The sequence below is a fragment of the Ciconia boyciana genome, chromosome 4, assembly GCF_034638445.1.
Source record: "Ciconia boyciana chromosome 4, ASM3463844v1, whole genome shotgun sequence".
In the NCBI taxonomy this organism is placed as follows: domain Eukaryota; kingdom Metazoa; phylum Chordata; class Aves; order Ciconiiformes; family Ciconiidae; genus Ciconia; species Ciconia boyciana.
In genome coordinates, this window is record NC_132937.1 from 14,848,362 (window position 1) to 14,876,203 (window position 27,842).

At 49.3% G+C, this 27,842-nt stretch overlaps 1 protein-coding gene across 5 annotated transcripts; it reads left to right on the forward strand.

Annotated features, from left to right (window-relative positions):
• SMAD7 (SMAD family member 7) lies at window positions 1-27,829 on the forward strand. Of its 5 annotated transcripts, none has more exons than XM_072858675.1 (6): window positions 2-114; window positions 278-464; window positions 855-1,598; window positions 2,168-2,221; window positions 7,472-7,546; window positions 25,962-27,829. In XM_072858675.1, exons 3-6 carry the CDS (start codon window positions 1,088-1,090, stop codon window positions 26,498-26,500), a joined length of 1,179 nt encoding a protein of 392 aa, XP_072714776.1. In that variant the 5' UTR covers window positions 2-114; window positions 278-464; window positions 855-1,087; the 3' UTR covers window positions 26,501-27,829. The 5 variants fall into 5 exon arrangements, with proteins under 5 accessions (XP_072714778.1, XP_072714776.1, XP_072714777.1 ...); XM_072858676.1 differs by having other exon boundaries at window positions 7,475-7,546; XM_072858677.1 differs by lacking the exon at window positions 7,472-7,546 and having other exon boundaries at window positions 1-114.
• Window positions 27,830-27,842: the final 13 nt, after the last annotated feature.

Genomic DNA, 27,842 nt, shown 5'->3' on the forward strand with positions numbered 1-27,842 from the left:
GAGGAGGAGGGGAAGGTAGGCAGGAAGGAGGAGAGAGGAGGAAAAAAACCAAACCACCGAGCCAGACGCGCCGGCAGCACGGAGAGGGTCGCCGGCGGGCTGCCCCGCACCCATGTAAGCAGCGCCGGGAGAGGCGGCGGCTGACAGCGGCCCCGGCGCGGAGGGGCGCGGAGCGGGGGGCGAGCAGCCCGGCTCTCCCCCGCCGGCAGCACGCTTCTGGGGAAGGAGGGGACACAGCCCCACTTGTTTTTTATTTTTTCTTTCTTTCTTTTCGTAGCAGCCGGATCAAGACTCCGTGTGTGTGTGTGTGTGGATTAAAACCTTTGGGAAGAAGGAGAAAAAAAAAACCCCAAATCCCGCATCAGGACGACCTGGGCTTTAAAAAGGGATACAACACTCTGGATGCGCTTGTTCTTCTCTTTTGTGACAAATGCTTAAACCGATTCCGACGTCCAAATCTTAGGGTTGGTGTTTTGGGTTTTCAAAATTTTTAATTTTTTTAAATAGGCATCATTTTGTCTTGCTTTTTTATTTTTATCTTTTGATTCTGCCCTGCGTCGCATCAATCCCGTCTCTTCCCCCCTCCCCAGCACTTACGGGTCGATGGGAGCTGCGGCCCCCAGGAGGCCGAGGATCCCCCGCGGCTCCAGCCGCGCTCCGCAGCCGCGCAGGGTGGCGCGGCGCCGGCAAGCTCAGCCCGCCTCCTCCAGCGCGATGCGCCGCAGACTGTAGACGGGCTTTTTATTTTTCTTTTCTTTTTTGGGCAAAGCCAGAGCGAGCAGCGGCTCACCCCCCCTTTTTTTTTCCTCCCCCCTTTAATTTTTTATTTTTATTTATTTTTTCGTTTTCCGCAGCGGGCAGAGGCGCGGGCCGGCGCAACCCCCCGCGGGAGGCGGCGGGACCCGCGGCCCCAGCGCGGAGACTGGCGCATGCCACAGCCCGCCTCGGCCCCGCCGCCGCCGCCGCCGCCTTCCCCCCGCCGCCCGCCGCCTGCCGCTGCCCGCCGCCGCGTCTCGGCTCCCGGCCCCTTCATGCGCGGCGGACGACATGCCCGTTTTGTAGCCGGGGGCCCCTCCTCTCGTCCCGCATGTTCAGGACCAAACGCTCGGTGCTCGTTCGGCGGCTTTGGCGGAGCCGTGCGCCCGGCGGCGAGGAGGAGGAGGAGGCGGCGGCGGGCGAACCCGGCGCGGCGGCGGCGGCCGAGGCCCGGGCGCATGTCTGTGGCGGGGGGCGCGGGTGCTGCCCGGGCAAGGCGGGCCGCGGCGGCCGGGCGTCCGCGGGCGCGGAGGCGGAACTGAAGGCGCTGACCCACGCCGTGCTGAAGCGGTTGAAGGAGCGGCAGCTGGAGGGGTTGCTGCACGCCGTGGAGTCCCGCGGCGCGGCGCGGACCCCCTGCCTGCTGCTGCCCGCCAAGGCCGACTCACGGTTGGGCCAGTACTGGTACCCACTGCCGGTGCTGCTCTGCAAGGTGTTCCGCTGGCCCGACCTCCGCCACTGCTCCGAAGTGAAGCGGTTATGTTGCTGTGAATCCTACGGCAAGGCTCACCCCGAGCTCGTCTGCTGCAACCCGCACCACCTCAGCCGGCTCTGCGAGCTAGGTAGGCGGCGGGGGGGGAGCGGGGGGCGACGGGGATGGGGATGCAGAGGATGCAGCCCTGCTCGGCTCCCTGCCCACTGAACTTTTTTTTTCAGAGGGGAAACCCCCCCCCCCCCACAACAAAATAACCTTTGCGGTCCCGTGTTTTATATATATTTTTTTTTATTTGGGGGAGGGAGTGAGACCTCCCCCCTCCCCCGGCGCCCCCGGGGGCCGCGGCGGGCGGCGCTGCCTCCCCGCCGTCCCCGCGCGGTGCCGGGGGATTAGGGGCCGCCTGGCGCGGCCGGTCGGCCCCGGCGCTGCCGCGGCTCCGCCGAGCCAAGGAGGCCCCGATCAGACAGCCCGAGCGGCAGATAGCAGGGAGACTGGCGCCAGACGGCCCCTTTTGTTTATCTGACAGCTAAATATCAAGGCAGTCACCGCCTCGCTGCCCTGCCTCCAACCCCCAGAGCTAAGACAAACAGTTTTGCTAAAAGAATGCTACTGTTATCATAAGTTCCTATCTTTTTTCTTTTTTTTTTCCTTTCTCATGGTTCAGCCTTTATTTTCTCTGTACTTTTCTAATTCCAGAGTCTCCCCCTCCACCCTACTCCAGATATCCAATGGATTTTCTCAAACCAACTGGTAAGTGGACTTTTTCAATGCAGACTGCAGATAAAAAAGGGAAAGCAGCCCCTTTCTCAGGGGAAATGTCTCCTGCTTTTGTCACGCCGCGATGCATTTCGCTTTTGGGCTGCTTGCATGCTTCTGTGCCTTCTGATACCCCTGGAAGAATTAACATATAATTTATCTAAGACACCCTCTGCACAAAGTAGGATTTTAAAACTCTGGCAGGAAACTTTAGGAGGGATTGCAATGCAGCACAGGCCTTCGCTGCTCAAGTCACTTGGAAAGCCAGGAAAACCATGGGCTCCAGTTGTAAATGGCAGTGGTGCTGCTTGCTCCCGTGCCCCTGAGTGAATTTGTAGGGATTTCGGTTGGGATCCAGCACAGCTCAGGCTAGCATCTCCCTGATGTCTGGGAATCCCAGTGAGACTTGACAAATGGAGTTGGTAGAAATCTTTCTGTGTTTGAAGGGAGCCTAATCCTGCCTTGTCAGGTTGAAAAAATGAGGAAAGGGGGGTTGAAAAGTTACTTGGTTCTCATTTTATTTTTTTTTTAGCACTGTTCTGCATGCCTGTTGCTTGTAATTGAATGTCAGGGTGCCAGGGGAGAAGCCCATTTGAGGCTGGCACCAGCTCTTTTGCAGTTGTCTGCATAAACTCTTGGTTGGCAGTGAGCTCGCCGGGTGTGAGATAAATCAGGCTGGAAGAAGGAGGAGAGGTGGGGAGAATCAGAAACGGGGTGCTCGGGGAGGAGCAGCTCCTGGCTCCCCGAGGATTAGTGGATCTGGAGTGTTGGCTGGAGCACGGTGGTCTCTGTGGTCATGCCCCTTGGTCACAGCAGGCAGGAGAGGCACGGCGGTGCAGGGAGGCAAAGACAGATGTATTTCTGAAGACCAGTATCAGGGGTTTTTGGTTTTTTTTTTTTTTGGCCAAAAGAGCAGTTTCTGTAAAATTGCTGCTCTTCAGTTTCTTGGGACTAGAAGAAACCCCAAACTTGAGGTTGCTTTGGACACATTGGGTACCGTTGTGGGGTCCCATCCTGCCCACTACTCCCTCGTGGGCTGGACTGTTGTTTTTTCCCCTCTAAGAAACACGAATAACTCTTTTTATATGCCTTGTGGAAATAAGCAAAGGTGTTTAACAAACAATTGGGTTGCAAAGCACGAAATACTTTGCCTCAGCCTGAAAAAACAGGAGATAAAGGCTCATGAATGAAAGAGACATCCCAGGAGTAGGCTAAATATCCCCAGCACGTGCTGGGATGCAGAAGGGTTGTTCCATAATAGACTCTGAGGGTCTGCTGGGTCACAAAGTTTTGTGGGTTTGGGTGAGATTGGCATCGTTTCAACTGCATCCCTGCTGGGGAATGCTCCCCCCAAAGTTTATATTTCTGCCTTTATTGCCTTTGTTTCTACCCAATGATGATCCTGGCACGGGATGCAAAGGGATTCGGAGCTGCAGGAGAGAAGGGTTAAAGCTTGCCTTCGGTTTCCTGTAAAGATGTTAGGATAAATCTATTAGCAGGGTTTAAACATCCAATCTGCCTCTGCCAGGACCTCATTTTCAGTTAGCTGAGTGATATATGTATTCATTAGCAAGTGTTGACATAAGGTAGCAAAATGTGTGTAAACAGAAAAGCCACAGAACACGAATGTGCCATTTTGAAAGGAAGAGTTATTCCTATTGGCCAATAGGAAGTGATTAACGCTGCCCATCGGAAATGCAGAAACAACTGGGTTACTCACCAAAAAGTCCTCCTTTTTTTCCTTTTTAAAAGAAAAATCCATTTGGCAGCTGAACTCTGACTAACGGGGCTGCGACAGGCACAAGCGGAGCCTGGAAGTCTGTTGTTGCAGGTGGGTTTTGCAAGCTCAGGGTTTCTCAGCATTTCCTCTGTGGAGGGACCAAGGGTTTCCCGTCCCAGCATCGGTGCCATCTCCTGCAGCATTTTCCCAGCCGTATGTTGAGGATTACTCGCCATGGGCTGGCTAGATGGAAGAGGGACAGTAGATGACAATGGGAAGGTGTGAAGCCTTTTACCTGGCTGATGCACGTGAGCCATCTTCTACCCTGGGACCTTGGGTGGGAATGGTCCCTCCATTTAGACTGGGGCAACTGCATCTGCTAGTGGAGCTGGGAATGTGCATCCAGCAAGAAACTTCTGCTTTTTCATCAAGCATGGTAGCGGTAATAAAAATATTTAAGTATTTAGTGCTATGTCTTGTAAGTGCTTTGTATGGACAGGCAGACAGGAATACCTGGACCGGCACAGGCTCTGTCAGCAGTTGCCAGTGCCCGTGATCATAGAATCATTGAATGGTTTGGGTTGGAAGGGACCTTTAAAGGTCATCTAGTCCAACCCCCCGGCAATGAGCAGGGACATCTTTAACCAGATCAGGTTGCTCAGAGCCCCATCCAACCTGACCTTGAATGTTTCCAGGGATGGGGCATCTACCACCTCTCTGGGCAACCTGTTCCAGTGTTTCACCACCCTCATCGTAAAGAATTTCTTCCTTGTATCTAGTCTGAGTCTACCCTCTTTTAGTTTAAAACCATTATGATGGGGATTACATTTTTTTTTTGGAGGTGATGGAGGCTGAGACAGGCTGTGTTGCTGGTGGGAGGAAAGCAGGGATGGACAGGGAGCTGGGGTTCTGCTGCAGGCAGTGAAATGCCACATCAGGCTGTGTGGTGACAGAATAGATCTGGTATTTGTGCACTCGCCGTAGAGCAGAAAGATCTGCCCTTGACAGGCGGGTTACCTGCGGGAAGGCTGTAAGACCAGGAGGCTTAAGACCAGGAAGGCTGTAAGACATCGTTCATCAAGGAGAGGACTTTCCCTCTTCCTTACACGGGATAGTTGCAGGGATGGGTGACGGTGGCTTGCATGGGGCTGGGCTCACCCTGCAATCCTGGAGGCATGTGGGAGCTCAGCATGCCTGATATCCCTGCAGGAGCTGCCACTTGCGGCTGTGTTGGAAGGAAGATGGATAGTGGTGCCCCCAAATCATTCAAGCAGATGTTTTGGCCCATCATTGAGTGGGACAAGGGGCTGCAAGTGGCTGTGTCCATCGTGCTCCTGGGTGGCCGGTCATGGTGGTGCTGGAGTATGAGAGTGCAGGAAACCCACTGAGATGTTGCTGCAGAGCCAAATACCCTCCTGTGGCATCGACTTTCAGGGGAGTTGGAGGTTTGGCAGCTTCCAGGAACTATTCGGCACCTTGCAAGGTTGGGCTGGTAGCCACCAGGAATAATTGTATGTCTCCGTGATGGTTTTATATTGTGGGAAGGCAGTTTTGGGAGGAGATTCACATGCAGTTGGCTTGATCCTACCTCTGATCCTATGACCTCTCTGGTTCGAAAATAAAACAAGCCTGAGTACCCCCTACTAGCGAGAGCCCTTGGCAGATCTGTGGGTGGTGGGAAGAGTGCCAGGATGAAACCAGCCACATGTAGAGCAGAGAGCCCAGGAGGGTCCTGCTTTCGGGCTTAGCCTACACCTGACCATCCTGGTTGGTCTAGAGTTGAGGAGCATCAGCTCTGTGTCCTCTGAAGAGACTTCAGAGGATAATTGATGAAGGGAACTGACTGTTGGATGATGGGACACAGGAAGGGAGTTGACAGCTCTAAAGAAGTCATGAAAGCCCACTTGGGCTTTCCTTTGGTGGACGGTGTGGATCAGGGAGTGGTCCAGCTGTTCAGGGACGCTCTGAGGCTGTCCTTGTTCTCGGCCTCAGTGCAGAAATGCCAAGTGGCAAATGGATTCGGAGTCAAACCAGAGCAGCGCTGCCGTAACGCCAGCATCACCCCATTGCTAGGGTTATGTATTTTAAGTTGTGATAGGATTCTCTTCTGCCATCCTGTCCAGTGTGTGCTAACAGAGGACCTGCTCACGTATGATGCCTAGAGTAAGACAACATGGAAAAGGCAAATTATGTCCTTTATCCCACATGGCCTCATCAGGGAGCTGTAACTGGGGGCAGATGGAGCCCAGTGCGGGGCAGGGCGGTCCAGCCTGTGTTCAGAAAGCATCTATAGCCCAAGCAGTTGATGGCATCTCAGGGAAGGGGCATGAGGAATCTTCTGTCTGGACTAGAAAGGGTTAAAAAAAGAAAAAGCATATTTCTTTAAAGCATAGAAAGCACGACAAGTCATTTAGAGAGTGTATCATATACAGTATTTCACAAGTAAGTCTATTTCCTGTCTCCCCTATTGTTTTTGGTTTGATTAAGTATATCCTGTTAAACTGTATATTCCTGTTAGGGCTTCTACTTTACTCTGATAAAATGAGGTTATGCAGACAGGAATTTCTTTTTCACTGGGATTTCAGGGATGAAATCTGGAAAAATGACTTATCAGTAGGGAGAAGATTATCTCAGCTCTCCTGGTGGTGGCCCTAGCTTTGAGATGCAGCCATGAGCAAAATCATGTCATTAGGGAGCCCAAATTTGATGAAACCCAAAGTCCCCAAGAACCTGCTGAGGACCAGAAGGTTGTGTGAACTTCATGGATCTTCTCAGGCATGGAGTGTCCTTGAGCTTGTCTCCCCCATGGTAGTGACCGAAAAGCTGGAGTTTGCCTGTAGGACCAGGGGATTGTTGTTGGCTCCTGGCTGTTGTCACCTGGAGGAGCGGGCTTGGGACGGAATGGTCCAAACCCTGAGCTCGAATGCCTCCGGAGAAACCTCTAACGGGGCGGCCGATCTTACCCTGCCCTTGCACTTGGATGGTGCATGGAGGAGTAGATCCAGTTGCCCGCCTGTCCCAGGAGGTGACGGCAGGGTGTAAGATCTGCCAACAGCTGGCGGTGACAAAAATTGAGCAGGGGAACGCAAAGATAGACTGTTTGCCACAGAAGGGCGGCGATGAGACATTGCCCTTTCAGTTCCCATTTCGGCGAGTTACAGGTGTTGACTAAATTGGGTGTGTAAAGCCATGATTTAAGCATTTTTGGGAGCTCGCTTACATCAGAATGACGACAACCTTGATCTCATTACCCAGTGACTTGGCCAGAGAGGTGGCAGCCAGTCTGTAATTTTTGCCACTCTATAATCGGCGTTGGCTGGTGATGAAGCGCAGCGCACAGCCTTGATTGAGGTGACAAGTTAGGGTGGATGCTTCTTGATGAACTACCGTCTCTGTGCGGACAATTAGTAATTGCTTCCTGCTAAACCCTTTGGAATGTGTGTTCTGCTTACGGCGATGCTGGGAGCCTGCGAAGAACCGCTTACATACTGATTTTTTTTTTTTCTTCTTTTCCTCTGCTCCAGCAGATTGTCCAGACTCTGTGCCTTCCTCCACTGAAACAGGGGGAACTAATTGTCTAGCCCCTGGGGGGCTTTCAGGTAAGACATCTCTTGTTGCCTTTGATTTTGGCCACAGGTTGCGTTGACCAAGGGTCCTGACGGAAGGTGAAGTGATGCTGGGGAGTTTTGGGGATGTGAGTCATTGAGAAAGGCGTGCTCGAAGGGGGAATTAGGTTTCATTTCAGTAGAAGCCATGTACCTCTCATGCAGAGGATGTGTTGAAATCCCAGGCGAGGTTCTCCATTCCCAAAAGCCCATATTTCCTTTGAATTCCGGCCTTACGCTCCATTCATTTTTGGAGTGAGGCAGGAAGAGGCGTGTTGGGGAAGACAAAGTGATGTTGACCACCTGTTCGTTTGGATGCATGGATTATCAGAGCACGTGTGGTTATGCCTTCCAGAAGGATTCGGCGTCAAGCTCTCCTTGACTTGGTGGTGGCGCCTCTTGTCTCTGGGATGAGAGCCGTGCTTGGGCTTTGCTCCTGGTAGGGTAACCAGCATCCCACATCTCATGCGTGAGGCTCGTGGTGTTCGGGGAGGAAAGGTGACCCCGTTTTTTGCAGAAGACGTTGCAGGGGGATTTTGGACTCGATAATCTTTATGGGTCCCTTCCAACTTGAGGTATTCTATTTTTTCCCTCATTTTCCTGTTTGCCATCTCCTTCAGCCTCCAGGTGCCATTATGGGATGGGGGTTCGGAAGGTGGTTTCCCCACCCCTCTTGGGCTTTTCATAGAATCCTAGAATGGTTTGGATTGGGAGGGACCTTTAAAGGTCATCTAGTCCAACTCACAACACCTTTTCCAAGGTGTGATGTCTCCAGCACCTCATCTCCCAGCCCGGACCAGCCAACTCTGTGGCTGGCCTCTGTCTCTACCAGGATTAAAGTGTCTGAAACCATGTACCTGCATGTACTAGCTGATGTTTGAAGGTGCTTTCCTTTGTGGGGATGTCTCCATTTTATTCATCGCCCTGAAACTGGAATTTCAGAAATAGGTCAGCAGCGGCCACACGCGCGTGCATCTGCCCCGCCTATCTCCAGGAATTGCATTCGGTGTGGATGTCTTTAAGTGAGCCTTGTTTGTTTTTCTTTGGGTGTAATATATACCCTGTCTGTTATTTGAGAGGGGAGCATATTGTTTGTTCAAAGGCCCTAATGAGAATTAATCAAACAGAGGGGGAGAGGGAACAGAGAAACTTGTCGCTGCTTTTTTTTTTTAATGCAGAAGACTGTTGGATTTGTCTTTATTTTTTGCTATTGGAGCCTATAGCTTTAGGGAAGGAAAAAAAAGAGACTGTAAAAAGAAAAAAGACAAGAAGCAAACCAACACAATAACGATGTTGTTAGATCTTTTTTTTTTTTTTTTTCTTTTTCCTTTTTCCTCCTGAAATACACCCATTGCGGAGGGGAGGAGAGAGTTCAGTTCCACAGGATACCACATGAAATAAGCAGAGGAAGTACTCGCTTTTAAAAGGGGGCTTTCTGTAAGGTTCAGCCTATTGATAACATCTCATCTGGCTGCTCTGCTCCCAAAGGGAAGGCGAGAGGTGGGGGCTTGGGCTGCAGGAAATAACATGACTCATTCCCGGTGCCTCCCGAAGGGCTGCGGGAAGGGGAGCCCCAGCTCCTTAATAGAGCCTCCTCCCCAAAAGAAAGCACGTTTCCTCCTGAAAATGCATTTTTAAACTTATTTTATTATATTTTTATTATTTCATTGGATTGGATTTTTTTTTCTCTTCCTTATCAAAGGTTCCCCCCCCAAGCCTGGAAACAGAACCTTTTACAATCATTAACCGCTCTTCTTTCCTCCCCAAATGTAATTGTAGCCATTTAGTTTAATGAGGAGCTGATAGGAGAGTTGACTCATGAAGGGATACGGTTAGCTACCCAAGCCCTGAAACAAAGCCTAATGCCTCCACGTGAAAGAGCATTTGTTTTGAATTTGCTCTGATTTATTGGCATCTCCCTTCTGCGTGCAGAAGTGCAGCACTGAAAATTCCCAACTGGAGAGACCCAGTCGAGAAAGGAAAATAAACGCACTTTGCAGCAATCCTCCAAAAACTCACTTTCTCCTTTTTTCTACCCCCCCCGCATATTTTAGTTAGCAGAAGGGTGTATTTGAATAGGGCTTTAATGAGTTATTGGCAGGGTACATGGGGAACACTGGCTTGGTCTTATCTAAGTTTGGGCAGATGGGAATCGGTGATGCTGGGTGGAGGATCCAGCATCCCTCATCCCCTCCAGACCAGGGCTGTCTGGGCTGGATTTGCGGTTCCTTGATGAAAGGACGGCTTTAAGAAAAGCAAAAAAAACCCTAATTTTGGTAGATTTGGAAGCTGGAGCAGGAGGCTGAGGAAGAAGACATCATGGGTGGATGGTGGTGGTGGGTTCCTATAGCACCATAGGCTTTGGCCACCAGTGATGGGCAGTGGCTGCTGGTGTAGTAGTGGTGTTCAAAGTCAGTAGACCTGCCCTAATGTCTGGAGGCTGGAAAGGCAGGATTTAGTGAGGCAGATAGCTCTCGGCAGCGAGAATTTGGGAATGGGGCCAGCCTGGGGTTCACAGCTACTCTGGCAGGGAAACCGCATGGGGGGATTGAGAGGATGATGGCAAGAGGAGCATTAAAAAGGGCATGGAAGTGAGCGCCCTTGCAGCTCTCCATGAGGATCCTTTGATGATGAGGAGTCTCAGGTCCGGCCACCGCCGGAGTCGCAATCTCCTTCTGGAGGCTGAAGGCAGTTTCATTGATGGATACCAGAGGCGCTGGCAGGATGTGGGAGGGGGAGCGGCGCGGCCGGGGGGATGTATGGGGAGTGTTTCCCCTTGCAATAACCGATCCGAGCCGCTCTTTCCCTCCTTCCGCTTTCCGTTCTTCCTGGCCCAGGAGTGCAATGTTGGGTAGTCCTTCATGCCGTGCTGCTGTCCTCTTCTCATCCCGCCTCCGTTGTTTCTTCCCCAGCCATCCCCTTCTCCAGCTGATTCACGCCTCGCTCCCCTGAGGTGCTGGCTCTTGCTTCCATGTTCTTGCCTTTAGTTATTTTCTTGTATCTTTATTTTTCAGTGGTCACTCTGTGGGTAGGTCAGGACTCCTTGCTTATGGTGTCTCCCACTGAGATGGTTGTGCTCAGGTATTACCAGTCCAGACCCTTTGTATCCTCAAGATGGTTAAAGAAGAAAGCAAAAATATCCCATTGGAGATAAAAGTAATTTCTGTAAATAGCAGGCAGAGGGTGTTTTTTCTTTATTTTGAGCTGACTCGTTCCCAGCAGATGTGTTTGGTGATGACTGTTCTTTCAAACAAGCAAAGCCATGCTTGGTGAGCCTGGAGGTGGCCGGCCTGTGGTCTGGTGGCATCTGATCGGTGGGAGCTGAATTCCCATACGACCCATGGAGGGGCTCTGCTCTAAGGGTAGAAGTGAGCTGATGGTGCTTTATGGTGTTGGTGCTGTGTCTCCATGGGATGCTCTCCACCCAGGCCCAGACATCTCCCTCTTGGCCCATGTGTGGCATGGGGTTGTGGCTCTTGGCTTATGGAAGGTTGTGGTGCCCATGGTGGGCGAGAAGGTGGCTCTCCTGAAGGACAGATGAATGGTGCTGGATCTGCTGGCAAAGCGAAGCTCTCCAAGAAGCCCATCATAGAAGGAAAGCAAGATGAGCTGGCTTGTGTCCTCGCCACCTCTGCTGCTTTTTTATTTATGGGGGTTATTCATGAAATACCAAACCTAAGAGTTTACCCAGATTTCAGCTCAATCCTGTTGACTTGCCCTGACTGTGGAACCACCCCAGGGTCTCCTGGAGCCAGTGAGCATTGAGTGATCATGCTTGGTGGGCGCTGGACCAAGGCTCTGCAAGGCTTGAGGCTGGGAGACCCACAAGGCTCTTCTGGAGCAAGTGCAGCCTCAGTTTCTCCCTCCCAACTCCTCTGCACTGAAAAGACGGGAAAAGATCTCTGGAGGCTGCAGAAGCATCAGCATCGCTCCCTGCCCTGGCTCTCCCGGCGGTGGGACCTCATCTGCTTTAAGGGACCGCTTGGCTGAGTGATATTTCATTCTGAAATTGCGGGCAGGCCGGGAATGTTTCACTATGCCTCTGATCCCCACTGGTATCTGCTCGCCAGGGAAGAAGCACCTTGTCCAAATCTGGAGCTATTCACCCCTCGAAGTGGCTCCCCATCGCTCCCCCCGCCCATGTAAACAGGATCCTGCGCGGTTTCTCCGGCAGAGTCCTGCCTGTGTTTTCCCATTCGCCCCTCCTTCCACCTCCTCCTCATACAGAGTTTATAACCTCCTGTGAAATTCCTTTATTTACAAATTGGCATCCTATTATAATCTGAAATTGAGACATCTTCCTGTGGAACTAGGCTTGTGTATTTGTCCCGGGGATAAACAATTGCTTGGGAATTTTTTTTTTTTAAAGTAACTTATTCTTGGTTTATTTTTGAGCATATGTCCTTTTAATATTTTTTTAATTTGCTTTGAGCACCGCAGGGCGTTGCACCCTTTACTTTCCAGCCTCGTTGGAGACACGACACCCCCCCCTCCTCCCGGCTTACCTAAAAACCACCCTCCCGTCCTGAAAGGACAAGGTTATCAGGGGTTAACGCCAAGATGACAGCACTGGAGCCTCTGGAGCAGAACAGGCTGCCTGCCAGACTAGGAGCCTCCCAGCTTGCCTCGCACATCATCTGACCATGGCTGGCAGGGAGGAGGGAGCCGGCGCTTGGCACCGACCCCGGGGCTCTTGGCTTGGCCACCCGCTCCGGCTCCTTTGGCCCCGTGGGGGTATTTTTTAAGGGGGATCTCGCCAAGTGGGGACCCCCCTGGGGAGACGGCTGGGATACCCCCGTGCTGCTGCGGGGATGCTGGGGCCATCCTCCTCCCAGCTCCTGGCTCTTGCCTAATTAAAATCCCTCCAAAGCAAATGGGACCCATTTAATAATTACTTCTAAGTGCTCTAGAGCCTTTTGATCCTTTCCTAGATACCCTTCTAGGATGGGTTTAAAAAAAAATGATGACAGAGGTGCTCCCCCAATAAAAGCTGAGTGTTTCAATCCATCCCTGTACAGCTCTATTAAATTCATTTTTCTGGGTGCCGCTGGATTTCCCAACCAAATGGTGCCTTGAGAGCAGTTGACAAAATGCAGAAGACCCCACCACCAGCGAGTCCTTCATGGTGGGGACCATGATGGGGACCACTCGGGTTTTATCCTACAACCTGGTGCTTTTTAGGGGAGGAACAAGGACAAAAAGGTGAATTTTGGAAGTTAGGGTGCCAGGGAGGGATTCAAATGGTGCTCTGCTCCCAAAAGATGTCCCGATGAGCACCGGCAACTTGATCACTGGGGACATTTAAAACTCTATGGGACAAAAACACTCGTAGAGGAGCAGCCCCGGGCTGGCAGGGATGTGGGCTGCATCGTTTCCATCCCTGCTGTCTGCCAGCGGGTATCACTTACACTAGAGGAACCAGTAACATTAACCACATGCATTTCCCTGCCGCCGGCATGGGGAGATGCCTATTTCTAACCGCGGCGGCCAAGACCGTAAACCTCGATGCTGGGTTAAAACGGGGTACACCCCATTTTAGGGTGCACAGGGAAAAATGGGGGCTATGGAGGCCCCCCCAGCCCTGACCGGGTGCTTTAGGAGGGTGATGGGCTGGGCGGCGGGTGCTGGCCGGGGCCAGGCGCGGGTGGGTGCCAGCCCCACCGCCGTCCCCGGCCGGCTTGAATGACCCATGCCGCAGCCTGGCCGCCTGCCTACTGTCACAAAGGAGCTTCCTTTCCAGTTTATTTTCAGCGCTGAGATATTATTAACCGCTGAGGCACAGTCTCTGTTCTAACCACCCTCGCTTTTTGCCTAAATCGCTTTGTTTTCACCCCCCGTTGACGTGCCGAGGCCGCCGGCTTGGCTCCGGTGCCGCTGGGGTACCGGCTGCGTCACGGCTGCTGTTGAGGAATGGGAGGGCACGAGCAGCCTGATCCTGTGTGGGGCTGAGGTCAGGGAAGGGAAGGAGCTCTGCATCTCGCAGGATTTCCGCCCACTGGCTTTGGATTAGCCCCTTGGTTGTTTTTTTTTTTTTTTTTAATTTTTTAAGTTCTTTTGATAAAAGCAGCATCTTGAGTGTTGCAGGCTGCCTTTCTCTGCAGTTTATTATTATTTTATTTTATTTTTATTTTATTCTTTTATTCCTCTTTTCTCTTCTCTTCTCTTCTCTTCTCTTCTCTTCTCTTCTCTTCTCTTCTCTTCTCTTCTCTTCTCTTCTCTTCTCTTCTCTTCTCTTCTCTTCTCTTCTCTTCTCTTCTCTTCTCTTCTCTTCTCTTCTCTTCTCTTCTCTTCCTTTTTTAATGCAATAAAAGAGCTTTTCTGGGCAAGCATTGCAGGGATTTTCCATCCCCATCCAGTGGGGGTGGGGGCTTGCATCCCCCATGCACAGACCTGCCGCGGGAGCCGCCCTTGGGGGGGTCTCTTTGCTGATGGGCTCAAGCTGTCGGGTCCAAAAAGCTTTTTCCAGGGGGTTTTGTGCTATTGGGGATGTGACGTGGTGTTTGCTAACAGACAGCCCTTCTCTCCCCTTTCTTTTTTATTTTCTTTTTTCTTTTTCCCTTGTTTTTTTTCCCCTCCCCTCTTTTGGGTAGCTATTTAAATACGTGATGATAACTTTCACCCTGTTAATTAACAGGAAACATTGGGACAAGACAGGAAATTACATCAGTCTTTTATGAGGAAAGAGCCAAGAAAAAAAAATACAAGAAAACATAGTTATTAGTGAAAGGAAAGAAAGTGCTGGGGGAGGATGAGAGAGAAAAGGAGAAAAAAACCCATTCCATGGGCCCCGCTTTTCCGAGGGAGGCTGCTCCAGTACTTTTATTTTTATTATGTTGAAAAATATTTGATGAGCAGGGTCACCTTTGCTTGAGCGTGATGCTTGAGCTTCCTGAGGAATCTTTTTTTTTTTTCATGCCTTTTCTCAGCTTCCTTCCCCAAACTGTGAGGCCTAGGAAGCTCTTGGCTGGGAGACTAATTTTGGTTTGGCTGCTCAGCCCTTCAAATTGGTCCCCACCCAGTGTCATTATCTTGGTTTTAACTTGCAAGGGGGAAAAAAAAAAACAACCACCCTGTAAGAGCTGGCTCAGCCCTTCTCTACCCTTTTAACCTCGCTGCGTAAAAAACCTCCCGGCTTCAGCTCCCCGGTTGGGTTGTGCCGGCAACGCCAAAGCACTATGGGGTGGTTGCAGGAGATCTGGTGATGCTCTCAGTGATGCTCTTCCATGTGCGATGGTGGGTACCCAGCTCTGTGGTCCTTCCTCATCCTTGGGGATGAAGTAAGATGCCTGGTGGGGTGCTGGGTCTTGGTGAGCCATCTTTGGGGTGAAGTCCTGGCTGCCGTGGGCTTTCCCGGCTTTTCCCTGAATACCTGGGCAGGTGGAGAAGCAGATTTCTCCATTAAATGAGTAACTCAGAAGCGCTCAGGCTGTTAGCCTTCGGAGCATCATTGCGAATACGTACCTATATGTGTATGTAATAAACGAGGCTATGGACAGTTATATATATAGAGAGAGGTTGAATATATATAAGTTATATATATATGTAGGTTGAATATATTCAATATATTGATTATATATTGAGTATATTCAATATATTGCACATATTCTATATATATTGAATTATATATAGTGTATATATAGGTTGAATATATTCAACATATTCATTATATATTCATTATACTTGATATATCAAAATTGATATATTTGATAATTTTGATATATCAAATATAATGAATATATAATGAATATGTTGAATATATCCAACCTATATATATAGGTTGAAAAAAAAAATTATATAGGTTGAATAGATTTTGTTTGTAGAGCCACCAGTGCTGCATCAATAAGAGCTGGCTTTGCATCGGAGAAACTCGGGTGTTGGGAAGGTGGCGAAGGTTCAAACATCCTTTGCTTTTACAACCAGTGAAGTTGGCACCAGTGATTTTCGGTGATGGAAACCAATGCGTTGAAGTTATAGATGCTAAAAATTGCCAGGCATTGCCACCGAGGGGGAGCTCCCTCCACGGCGGGTGATGCAAAATAATACTGGAGGAGTTGTGTGTCTGTTTGCATGTTGGTGTGCAAGGTGAGGTTTTGAGTGGAAAAGCAGGGAAAATAGCAAAATAGTTGAGAAATTAAACAGTGAGATGGGGTGCTGCTTGCCCATGTGGGACAGCTGCCGGTGATCCCGCGGCTGCACTCTGGCGGTACCTTCCTGGACAGAGCGGATGGAGTAAATAACTCCATAAAATCATCCTTCGAGCAGGAATCAAATAACAGGAGTTTTATTTGGAAAAGGAGTTAGGAGCCTGCAGTTACATCACTGCGTTTGAACTAATGAATTCATTTTCTTTGGAAGCTGGGCTGAGACTTTTTAGCTCATTATAAGGAACAAACCCATAAATCTTCATACATGGAGGCCTGTAGTTTTCCTGTGCTTTGTCACAGCTGAGCATGGAAAATGTATCCCGGGTGTCGAGCACGAAGCCTTGACACACCTGAGATGTTGCACCAAGGTTATTTTCTGGAGCAGCTGGTATGGTACTGGGTTTGCTGAGTGGTGGTGCCGAGCCCCAAATCCCCTGGGCTTTTCCCCCATGGGAGGATGCTGCTGGGTCTCGGTGATGCTGAAATCCCCTGGGCTTTGCCCCCTGTGGGAGGATGCTGCTGGGTGTTGGTGATGCCACCCCGGCTGTGGCACGGTCCCTGCCTGGGACATGGCTCTGCCGCTACCACCAAAAGCGAGGTGGGATGAGCACAAGCAGCTTTTTGGTTTGTTTTTTTTTTTTTAATCCGGGTGCTGCCGACCTGTCCCATTTTATAGCCCGGGGCAAACCTCTGCCGGCCTCCGTCTGCGAAAGGGGGGTGCCAACTCTGCCGGAGCGCCGGGAGGGTTAATTACTTAATGAATGTAATATTCTCTATAATTGCTAAGCATTATTAATCCAGAGTAAAGTGAGAGGCGAGGGGAGGGGTGTGTGCATAGCCAGGCTTGTGAACTCCATCCAAATGCCATCCGTCCGTCCATCCCTTGCTTGCCCCCTACCTGGGTAGGGGCTGATGCTGTCCGTCTGTTGGTCCATCCGTCCCTGGGCGGCGACCCTGCCTGTACGCGAGCATGCTTCGCCGCCTGCTCTTAGGAATAGGCATGATTAGATTATGAAGGCAGACAGAAGTAATGATTAACTTTTTCAGTCTGCATGCTGTCTCCAGTCTGGCGCTGGGTGTTTTTTTTTCCCCCTAAGTAGGCCCTGGCCCTGTGTCGACAAGGTATTAGGTTGTAAAGAAAGCCAGGAGGAATGAAGGCAAGGGAAGGAGGGGAGAGGGGGGGAGCCTTTTCCATCGGATCCAGGACTGGAATTTATTGGCAGGAATACAGTAAATGCTCCAAATGCCAGCCCAACTAAACAGTTTTCATAATTGTTATGGAGCGGGGCACGATGGGTGTGAAAAGGACTTTTGTTCCAACCCTGCTTTTTCCATAGATTTACATCCCTGCAAGGGATGCTGCTCTGGGAAAGGGAGCTGGGGGGTGGTCTTGGGGGGAGGAGGGGGTTAACACATATTTACGTCTGTTTTCAGTCTTTGGGGAGAATTCTAGGTCGGTGTGCTGTGGGGAGAGGCTTTTTTTTTGGTATTGAAACAAGAGCGGCAGCAATGCCGTGAGTGTGCATGGAATGCAGTTAGGGGAAAAAAAAATCCTAACACACATCTGGGTATTAGGTATCCGTTTGGAAATCCTAGACTGCTCTGCTTCAGTTTTTATTAAGGTCTTTACAAGGTTTTTAACGTGTAACCCACATAGCTACATGTTGTCAGTGGAGAGCTGTGGCTTTCCTGGGGGCTGTATCCCTGCCCTCCCAGGGGCATCACCAGGTACCAGGCGACGTCCCCCCTTTGCAACAGTGGAGCTTTATTTTTAATTGCAAAAGCGTTTTAAGGTCTTCATCCTCTAAAACCGAGCTCAGTGGCTGCATTGAGGGGGGCTGTGACCCTGGGGCTGGCATGGCCTGGTGGCCTCTGGTGGCTTCAGCATCTGCGTCGGTGATTTATCCCCGCACTGGAAAGGTAATGGGCAGGATGCTGTCACGGGAGCCTCCGGCACAACCCAAGCTGGGAGAGATATTTTGGCAAGCTTATCCTCAGCTCTGATGTGTGTCATTGTAAGTCAGGAGCCCTTTGTGCGCTGGTTTCTCCTTCTCAGAAGGTTTCTGGTTGAGATCTGGGTTGGGTATGGGCAGAGAAGAGGTGTGTCTTGGTAGCTGCTGAGGACGAAGCATGGAAGTGTTTGCTCATCTCCGGGAGCTGGGGCTGGTACCAACCCCGAGTCCCTTGGTGGTCGCATGGCAGCATCTCATGAATGCTGGCTTGGGCTTCCTGTGTTTTCCAGAGGAGCCTCTTGGCTGATTGTCATTAAAATGCTATTATTCTGGGTTGCTATCAAGGCAGGGGAGGAGGTGGGAGGGTGCACAGGGCTGTGGACCATCCTGCAACACCTCCTGAGCCAGAAAGTCCTCCCAGGACATCCCCCCGAGCACAGGAGAACAGCAACAGGGACACATGCAGCAAAAATAGGATTTCTGGGGGTTTTCCATGTGGACCTGCATGCCCTCGTGCCTATCTGGGTGGCCTGGGGGTCTTAAAAACCCCATGGATGTTGGCAGCACCCCTCTGGAAGGGTCTCTCCTCTTGAAGCATCCCTTTGTCCCACCCAACCGCTGGGTTAGAGCTTGGGGCAGGGATTCCTGTCCTACTACTTTTTTGAAACAAGGGAAAAGTTTTCCCACACCTTTGAGGGGTGCAGAAGGAGAGGCAGATAAAGAACGTTCTTTAAATTAAAACTTCAAAAATAATTAGACTGACTGTATACTAAACAACAGCAAAGAGGCCCATTTACTGTAAATATTATGAATGGATTTGGCTGGCTTCTTCATCCCCACCCTTCCTCTAAGGCTTTTCTCTGAGCCGAGTCGAAATTCAGCCTTCAGACAGCACGGTACTCTATAATTTGCATGGCTGATGAGGCCTGAAGCCTGGTATGGAGGAAACGAGTCAGCTGGCTCCTCTGTAACCGCTGGAGACAGGCATTTTTGGTGTGTGCCTGTGTATTTTTTTTTTTTCCCCCTTGTAGTTGCAGCCTTGCTTGGCTTTTAAAGAAAATGTCACAAAAAAAAGCTTCTTCTCTTCTTGAGTCATTTTTAGCCGTGGTAATTGATTAATCACTGTAATCAGACAGTAGCAGTGACTAATAGGATGTTTATGAATCAAATTTCTGGTTTGGTGGACTCCATGAACTCAGCAGTTTCACTTTGGTTCTTTCTTTGCCATCCTTCGATGCAGGGGACATCAGGGAGCTGGGCTTCCTTCACATGTATATATTGATCACCCTATATTTTTCAAGCTTGGACATCCCTCCTGGGCCAGCCTTGGCATTTGCCATACTGGTGCCCGCTCTTGAGGATTTTTAGGTCTGCAACACCATGATTGCAGGGACCCTTTCTGGGTTTGTTTTCTTGCTTTTGTGTCCCATCCCTGAATTAACCCTCAAAGGTCAGGGCTGGGTTCCAGACTGGGAGAAGGTTGACTCAAGGCACCACCAAGTTGGGGTGGGAACCTTAGGGGATGTCCTCAGGGATCAGTCATCTCTACCCACCATCTAACCCGACCTCGTTTTTGTCCTGATTTCACAAGCGGGTTTCCCAGCCATGGTGAAGGTGATGGAAGCTCTTGGTTGGGTCACCAGGGGACTGCGCAGAGCACTCCCAACCTCGTAGGTTGCTGCTAGCGTGAGTCTGAACCAAAGCCCTAGTTACAAATATCAGGAAATTCCAGACTTCTTCCCCTGATGGCTTCTGCCAGATTTTATCCTCTGTGTCCCCATCAGACTTGCAAGGTTTCAAATCTGTTGGCAACATCTCGGCTTCTGGATACCAGCCCTTAGAAAACTTCAGCAAACCGAAGTCTTGGGGGAAAACTCAGGTGGACATTTATTTTCAAGCAAGGGCGATTTATTTTGCTAGGAGCAAGGAGCCATTTAAGTGATTGGGTGGACAACTTGTTAATAAATTAACGAAATAATCTTAAGGCTCTTTAGCCTGCATGACTACTGTATATGTTGAGTAATAAGAGCTGCCTAATTAGACATAGACACAAATTTATGGTCTAGCCTGTCAATCCGTGGATTAAGGACTCCATAAGTACCTACTGACACGATGGGCTGTAATGGCTCCTAAAGAGATGTTATGGTCTATCGTGTCAATAATCCACAGATTAAGGGCTCCCTAAGTATGTGTTGACGTGACCGACTGTCCCAGCTCTTTGGGGGCTCTTGTGTTGGCACGGTGGAGGGACCACGGGCCACCTTGGGCGGTGGCATCCCTGCAGTAGGTAAGGGTTTATTTTCTCTGCAAACAACAGGAGCTTAACACGTGACCATCCTCTAAATTAGCCTTTCAGAAATCATCCCAGCCATCAAAAGCTGGGGTGTGTGTGAGGAAGCTGAAGCTGTCTAGCCCTTGTGTGCAGGGAGATATAAAAGGTTTGGGGCAAACGTTGCTGTGGGTGGTGTCTCCAGGCTGCCCACAAACTCTGTTAAAGGCACAAAGACCCTTTTCTGCAGCAGGATATATCCTTTAATTTGGATTTTTTTTCTTTGCTTTTGCAAAGCATACCTGGAAATCTGGCTTTGAAGGATTTTTCTTGGGTTTTTTTTTTGTTTGTTCCCCCACCCAAGTAGCCTGTAAATTACCCGAGAGACTAGAAAGGAAGTAAAATTTCCCTTTTTGGTGCCTGTTTTTCTTTGCTTTGATGAGCTGTGTGGTTGCACGTCATGCTCGGTGTTCTCCTCACCTTGATGTAATGGCCTGTTCACTTGAGTAAGAGTTCAGGGGGTGTGTATTTCATGAGATCCTGCAAAAACAGCACTTGCCAGTAACACGGGGGGCAAAACTGCAACTGGAGTGCCCTGAGCTGCCCTGAGGACCCTCAAGAAGAGCATGCAGAAACCCATAAAAAGCTCTGGGGTTTGTGTCTCCATCTCTTGCGTCTCGACGAGCAGGAGAAGATGGGGGGCATGTCTCTGCCCTGGGCTCGCAAATGCCGCTTAAGGTCAGCCAAGAGAGATTACCGGGTGCGAGACGCTCTGAGCTTGGTCTCAGCCTTGGCCCTGGCCAGACAACATGTGCTGACACCAGTCCAGCCAATTTTTTTTAAGCACAGATGCCCTCTGCGTGTGCTGACGGATAAAGGAGGAAGGACCATAGGTTCATCTGCTCATCAGTGGTGCCCACATTGCTTGTTTTCCAGCAGAAAGCTGCCTCCTGGGAAGCCAGGCAGGGATCTCACCACCCCTGCGGGTCTCCTTGCTGCCCCAGGAGCTCACGTCTGGGTCCTGGTCCTTCTAGGAAAGGTCCATAAACCAATCTCCTTTTGGTGCTGTGACTTCTTGGTGGGCATCTACATGGATTTATCTGTTGCCTTTTAGCCATTCGTATTGGGTTATTGGTTGTGCGTGCAGCCTCACCTCCGCAAGTGGCCCAGGTGAAGGTACCACAAAACCTGAGCAACCTGATCTAGTTGAAGATGTCCCTGCTCATTGCAGGGGGGGTTGGACTAGATGACCTTTAAAGGTCCCTTCCAACCCAAACCATTCTATGATTCTATGAAAATGAGGAGACTTTTGTTAGCAGTTCAGGGTAGATGATGCCATGGTGAGTATTTCGTCAGGGTTGATGTTTGGTGGGAAATCCAGCCCCAGGGATCTCAGAGGAAGGAGGGAGAGGAAGGGGTGTGATGATGAGAAGTTTAGGAAGAGCATGAGAAGATGCTTTGGGTCAAAGCTGCTCTTAAAAAAAAAAAAATCTATAAATATATATATAAAAAAACCTATAAATACGTAGTTTGAAACACTTGTACAGTTGGATAATTTAATTTGTGTCTAATCCTGATGTCACTGAGGAAAGATCCATTTACAGGCATTTAAAAACCTAATCAGGAACGGAGTTGTATTCCCGTTTTCAGTGATGAGTTGTTATTTTTGCAGATATCAGTGACAATTTAGATAGATAGCTCTTGACTTGATCAGATGGGAGTAGTCCCAGTGGGTGAGATAGCTCAGTGTGTGCTAAACTTGCTGTTTTCTTTAGAGGTCGGTTGATTACAGGAAAACCTTTAGCTATGTCAAAACAAAACAAAGCAAAACAAAAGATCCCAGCCCACCTCCCCTCTACGTTCATGAACTTGGCGCCGGGACAAGGCTGACATCCGAAAGCTGGCCAGGAGCTGCATTGATTTGTTTTGGTTGGGTTTTTTTTTTTAAATTCAGTTTTGCTGAAATGTTTTGGTTCTTCCTGAATGAAAAAAGAACTTTTTCTTCCCAAACTCCTAATAAAACTGCTGGAGCTCGGAAAGAACAAGTACAGATAACATGGTTTCATCATCTTAAAAGTGTTCACGTGTTGAGGAGAAAAGCCGCACCAGAAATTTTCTGCCGCTTCCAAGTAATGCGAGATGTGAGTCTTCCTGCCACAGCTTGAGAGAACCAAACGTGGGCCCATTACTGATAAACTTGGGTGTTTCCATGGGGTGAATCTCCCATACCCACCTTCATCTGGACCTCCTTGGTTTCAGCAGTTTTTAATTTGTTTGGGTTATTGCTCTGGTGTCCCATCCTCCAGGATTTCTGTGTGGATATAGCATTTTCTGCAGCATCCCTCCCCGGAGCAGGATGATGCCCCGAGCCCACAGGCAGTGTGTGCACACCTGAAGCTGGAGAAATCCTGGCTGTGGCCTTTAACTGAGCAGTTTTGGGCAGGACTTGATGTTTGCAAGGGTCAGGGCAGGTGCTGAGAAACCTCACAGCTTCTTACGCTGGTTGGTGTGTTGGGACGTAGCTGGGATTATGCTTTTGTGGAGGACACTCCTTCCTCTCCAAGGGATGCACCGGTAAAAGTCAGGGCAGCCCTTCAGAAGGGTGTAAAAATATGGAAAAAATATGAGTTTTTCCGTGGGAATGTGATGCTGAATAATGTGGTTGTGCTGGGGCATTGCCGTCTTCATCACCATCCACACCAAACTTCCAAAAAATGTTACCCCAAAGATTTTGGGGTATCAAACTATTGCCTTAATTTCCCTTCATGCAGAAGTGTGCTCTGCTTCGGATGCCTGTTCTCCGTAGACCCAAATATAAGTGATCAATACGACTAATCTCTAAATTCCTGAGGGCAGACTTGCTTTATTTTCAGTTTGGTTTTTTTTTCTTTTTTTTTCCTTTTTTTTTTTTTCCCCCCCAATAAGCTTGCACAATGCACTGGGGGGAGCCTGATGGAGCCCCTAGGCAGGCTGTAATGCAAACCATGGAAAATAATAATAAACCAATGATAGCAGCAAATGGAGCAATGCTTAATAACAAAATAATAGCATGGATGTTTATAGCATTAAACATTATCATTGTTTGCTGGAATATGGGAATGCTCCCAGTTTGCTGGGAGTTTTCCAGGCATTTAGAAAGGGATGTGTTTGCTCCGAGGAGCTCGTAAAAACTATGCTTTTAACTTAAAACAAGAATCCCAAAGCATTTCTCAGCCATTTCTGGGCTGTCACACATGAGGACACATTGAGGGTGATGTGGCTGTGAATTTCCCGGGATCTGGGTTTTTGTGTGGGTTTGCGGCAGGTGGAGACGGGAGTTGGATGGTGGGTCCAGATGCACCCAGCGTGGTGTTTTGGGCAAAATCCACCTATTTGCTTCATTTGCCCAGACCCATGGTCATTGCCACCAAAAAAGCCTTTTGGGGAAAAAATCTCCATCCCCGTAGGAAGCATCTCTGCATCATTTTTTCCTCCTCTCCTGCAGCCTCCTCTCCTGCCTCCACTGCCCAAGTGATGCCACCGGCTTTTCCCACCCCTTTTCCCAGCGGATGCCAGAATCAGGGAGGTGGGTGGGAGCGGGGAGGCTCCGCCGGGGTCCCAACAACTGTGAAAAGCAGCTTTGGTGGCGGCTGGCAAGGAGGCCTGATCCTGTTTATCCGAGCTCAGCCCTTATATTCTCATGGCTTTTTGACTAGACATCCAGTCAACAGCCGAATCCCGCAAACGGAAGAGGCTCTGGCATATTTATACTGTGTGCTGGCATTGGCTCCTTAAAAAAAATATCCCGGATTACCTAAGACTTGTCCTTGAGGTCTGGTCACCCCATGTCATTGAAAAACCTAGTGGGATTCATTCATGAACTTCCAGCCCTCCATAAAGGTCTGTTCATTCATAGCCAAGGCAGTTTTCTTTTTTTTTTTTTTTTCCTTTTTTAAGGTTTTTTTTTTTAATGCGCTGGCAGTTAAATAACTCTTTGTAAGTGGCAATGAGCTATTTGTTAAGTGGTCTTCACTAATGCAAGCACAAATATCAGGTGAAAAAGTCTTTTTTCCCCCGCCTCCTCCTGAAAGGGATGCTTTTATGTTCAAATAAATAAAAACCTATAGGAATTTCAGCAGAGTTCAATGGCTGTTGCTCCAAAATTCCCTCAACTGCTGTAAAACAAAAACCAAGAAGCTCTGAGCATCGCTGGCAGGCAGTCGTCGGGGAGGGTGCGACGGAGGGGGGCGATGGGTGGTCGAGATGGGGATGGATCCAGGAGCATCCCCCCCGGATCCAGGGGCATCCCCCCCAAATTCCCCAGTCTCCCAGGCAGGCGGGGGAAACGCCATCCTGGGGGTGTTTCTTGCCCTGCTGGGTGCACCCTTGGGTGGGGGGCACCCCATTTGGGTTAGAGGGGGAGTAACCCCAGCCGCCCACCCCATCCCGCCTCGGTCCCTCGCACTGTGCCAAGTCTCAACAGGATATAAAGTTATCCGCAGCAAAGTCTTGGGCGGCACCGAAAAGGGGAGGTGGAAGGACAAACCGGGGCACACCTCGACGGATGCTTTCCCGGTGATCGCCCCCCTGCCGCCAGAACCCCCCGCCCTGGTTTCACCCAGGGGCGAGGGTCCCTATTTTAGGGTGTACGCAGTCAGGCCCATTTTTAGTAGCTGCCTCCAGCAACTGGAGAAATATTTTCCTCGCTGGCATAGAAATGAGGAAATTAAAAGTGTGTGGCTGGGCTTTTTTTTATTTTTAAAAGCACAGTGCAGGGCTTGAAGCACAACTCGGAGACAGGAGAAAAATGCCTGCGCTGGGGAAACGGGCTTATTAATAGCAAGAAATAGAGAAAACAAGGCAGCCAGTGTGCCGCTGCCATCGCTCACACTGGGGGGTTTAGGGGGCTGCTAAGGTGACGCAGGGAGAGCTTTGGGGTGCTGGGTCACCCACCATCCCCGGTCCCATAGCTGCTCCTGTGGTGCAGGGCATTATTTCGATCACATTCACTGACTCGCGTTCCCAGCTTGATTTTTAAAAAAAAAAAATATTTTTTTTAAATACAGTTACAGAGATGAATGGTTCCCAGGTCTTAACACGCTTACAGAGGCTGGAAGGAATTACCCACTGAGCAGCGCTGGGCTGCTAGGGATCCTCGGTCAGGAAAAGGGGCTTTTTCAAGTTTCTCAGTCCCCCACTTGCTTTTTCCTCCTATGTTGTATCTTCGCTGCTTGCACAGGGTAGCTATGGGCAAGGGAATCGGAAGAAGGGAATCGGAAGAAGGGCTTCGGGAACAAATTTCTGGGTTTTCTGGAGTTTTTTTAAAAGGCCATTTTTGTTAACAAGTGCGAGATTTCTGGTCCCCACCCTGCCACCATCTGATGGCACTTCCTGTGTGCTGGGGCTTCATCCATGTCTCTATCCTCTCCATCACCCAGGCTCTGCCTACAGGCAGGGAAAAGCCCCATGAACTAGAGCAGACGAGTCCTTGTCCCCTCTGGTCCCATGAGGTGACCATCAGTGTGCTTTTCTTAGCAGCACCTCTTTTTTTTTTTCAACGTCTGTGCACAGTAGATAGTTATTTATGGAAATGTATCCATCGTCTGATGGGTGCAAATAAGGGGTTTTAGGGTGTTTGGTCTTGCTGGATGCAGCTGGCTGGAGCATCTCATCTCTCCTGTTGGCACTGAAGGTGGTCCTAGTGATGGTTTGGGTGAGGGATGGCTGTGCTGCTGGTGGGTCTCAAGCCACTTCTGAAGGTGGACCTGGTGATTTAGGACCCATAACTCCAACCAGAGCCTAGGCACTGAAGCAGCATGGGAATCCCCCAAACCTGGGTCAACTTAAATGGTCTTAATAGTGGCCTTAATGCATGGCTTTCGGAAACAGTGGATGTGCTGTGGGCGTTGGTATGTGCATGGAGAGCATCATGAAGACATGGGCAGGCAAGGACCTGCCAGCATTGCGTTGCTTTTGGGTTGTATTACACACCCACCCCACTCCACCCCCACCCCGCTCCCGTGCTCAATTTCTCCTTTTTTTCCTTTTTTTCTCCTGTTCTGTAGATTCTCAAGTTCTTCAGGAGCCGGGGGATCGGTCACACTGGTGCGTGGTGGCATACTGGGAAGAGAAGACGCGTGTGGGTCGGCTGTACTCTGTCCAAGAGCCCTCCCTGGATATCTTCTATGATCTACCTCAGGGGAATGGTTTCTGCCTCGGACAGCTCAACTCGGACAACAAAAGCCAACTGGTGCAGAAGGTCCGCAGCAAGATCGGCTATGGCATCCAGCTCACCAAGGAAGTGGACGGCGTGTGGGTGTACAACCGCAGCAGTTACCCCATCTTCATCAAGTCGGCCACACTGGACAACCCTGACTCCAGGACGTTGCTGGTTCACAAAGTGTTTCCAGGTTTTTCCATCAAGGCTTTTGACTACGAGAAGGCGTACAGCTTGCAGAGACCCAACGACCATGAGTTCATGCAGCAACCATGGACCGGATTTACTGTTCAGATCAGCTTTGTGAAAGGCTGGGGCCAGTGCTACACGAGACAGTTTATCAGCAGTTGCCCGTGCTGGTTGGAGGTTATTTTTAATAACCGATGACTCGAGACAGAGTGGACTCATGACATTTATACTACTTTGCTGCTATTATTTCCTTCTGAGTGCTTGCTTTTCATGCAAACTTTTTGTTTTTGTTTTGTTTTGTTTGTTCCCCCCCGCCCCATTTTGAGAAATAGCTTATGGAAAGATTTTTTTTTGCCTTGGGTATTTTGATAAATATCTCTATTTTTTGAAAGTGTGAATGACCAATAACTCAGAAGGCAGGGAGGAGGGTGCGGGGGGGTGGATCGCATACGATAATTATTTCATGCCTCTGAAAGGATTATCCTATGTGATCGATGCATTTGGAAGCCACTTGCTATATGTTACAGCTCCTTCTCTTAGATAAAACAACAAGATACCTGTATTTTTTACGCACCACCTTCCCCTTGCTGCCAGCCATCCCCAGTGACAGTGAGACCGAGACCCCTTCCCCAGCGGTGCTAACCCCACGTTGCCGCTGAAGGATGGTGTAAAACCTTCCCAACCAGGTCTTTCTTTATCCACCCTTTTAATTTTTATTTTATTTTTCTTGTTGCTGGGTTCACGTCTTGTCACTGTGTTCATCCTTCCACTGCTTTTTTTGTCGTGGTCATGGATTGATGCAAGGGGAGAAAACGACAGCAGAGAAGCCTCGTGCATGGCCTGTACTTTATAATTTGAGCTGAGATGCGAAGCGACAGAAGCCTAAGCCTAAAACAAAACAAAACAAAACCAACAAAACAAATGAAAAACAAATGGGGAAACGAAAGAAAAAGTGTTCACAATTGTTGGTCTGTTGTAACCTGCTTAGATCAGGTTATCCCGGTACCATCCTATCTGGAAATGCAGTTGTGCTTTCATTTCTTCTTGAATTCATACACGAGTATGATACTTTTACACTGTTCTTAGCTCAATGAGCATGTTTAGACCTTAACATAAGCTATTTTTCTAAATATAAAGGTTTAAATGAACAAGAGAGCATTCTCATTGGAACTTTAGCATTGTAGTGCTTTGGAAATAAAACACAGGAAAAAAAAAAAAGGACTTCTTAAAAAACCCCTGAGATTTATTAAAGAAAAAATGTATTTTATGTTATATATAAATATATTATTACTTGTAAATATAAAGACGTTTTATAAGCATCATTATTTATGTATTGTGCAATGTATATAAACAAGAAAAAAATAAGAAAGATGCACTTTGCTTTAATATAAATGCAAATAACAAATGCCAAATTAAAAAAAAAAAAGAACATGAGATTGGTGTTTTTTTCTATGGGTGTTATCATCCAGATGAATGTTTTTTCTAAAGGAGTTTATGTTCCATTAAAAAATAAAAACATACACTTGATCCCAGGCTGTGC

Bases quoted from the DNA above. Each gene is read 5' to 3' on its own strand.
- SMAD7 (XM_072858675.1), top strand. From the start codon at position 1,088: ATGTTCAGGACCAAACGCTCGGTGCTCGTTCGGCGGCTTTGGCGGAGC. The intron at 2,222-7,471 runs GTAAGTGGACTT...CCTCTGCTCCAG, and splicing joins GGATTTTCTCAAACCAACTG to CAGATTGTCCAGACTCTGTG. The intron at 7,547-25,961 runs GTAAGACATCTC...CCTGTTCTGTAG, and splicing joins AGCCCCTGGGGGGCTTTCAG to ATTCTCAAGTTCTTCAGGAG.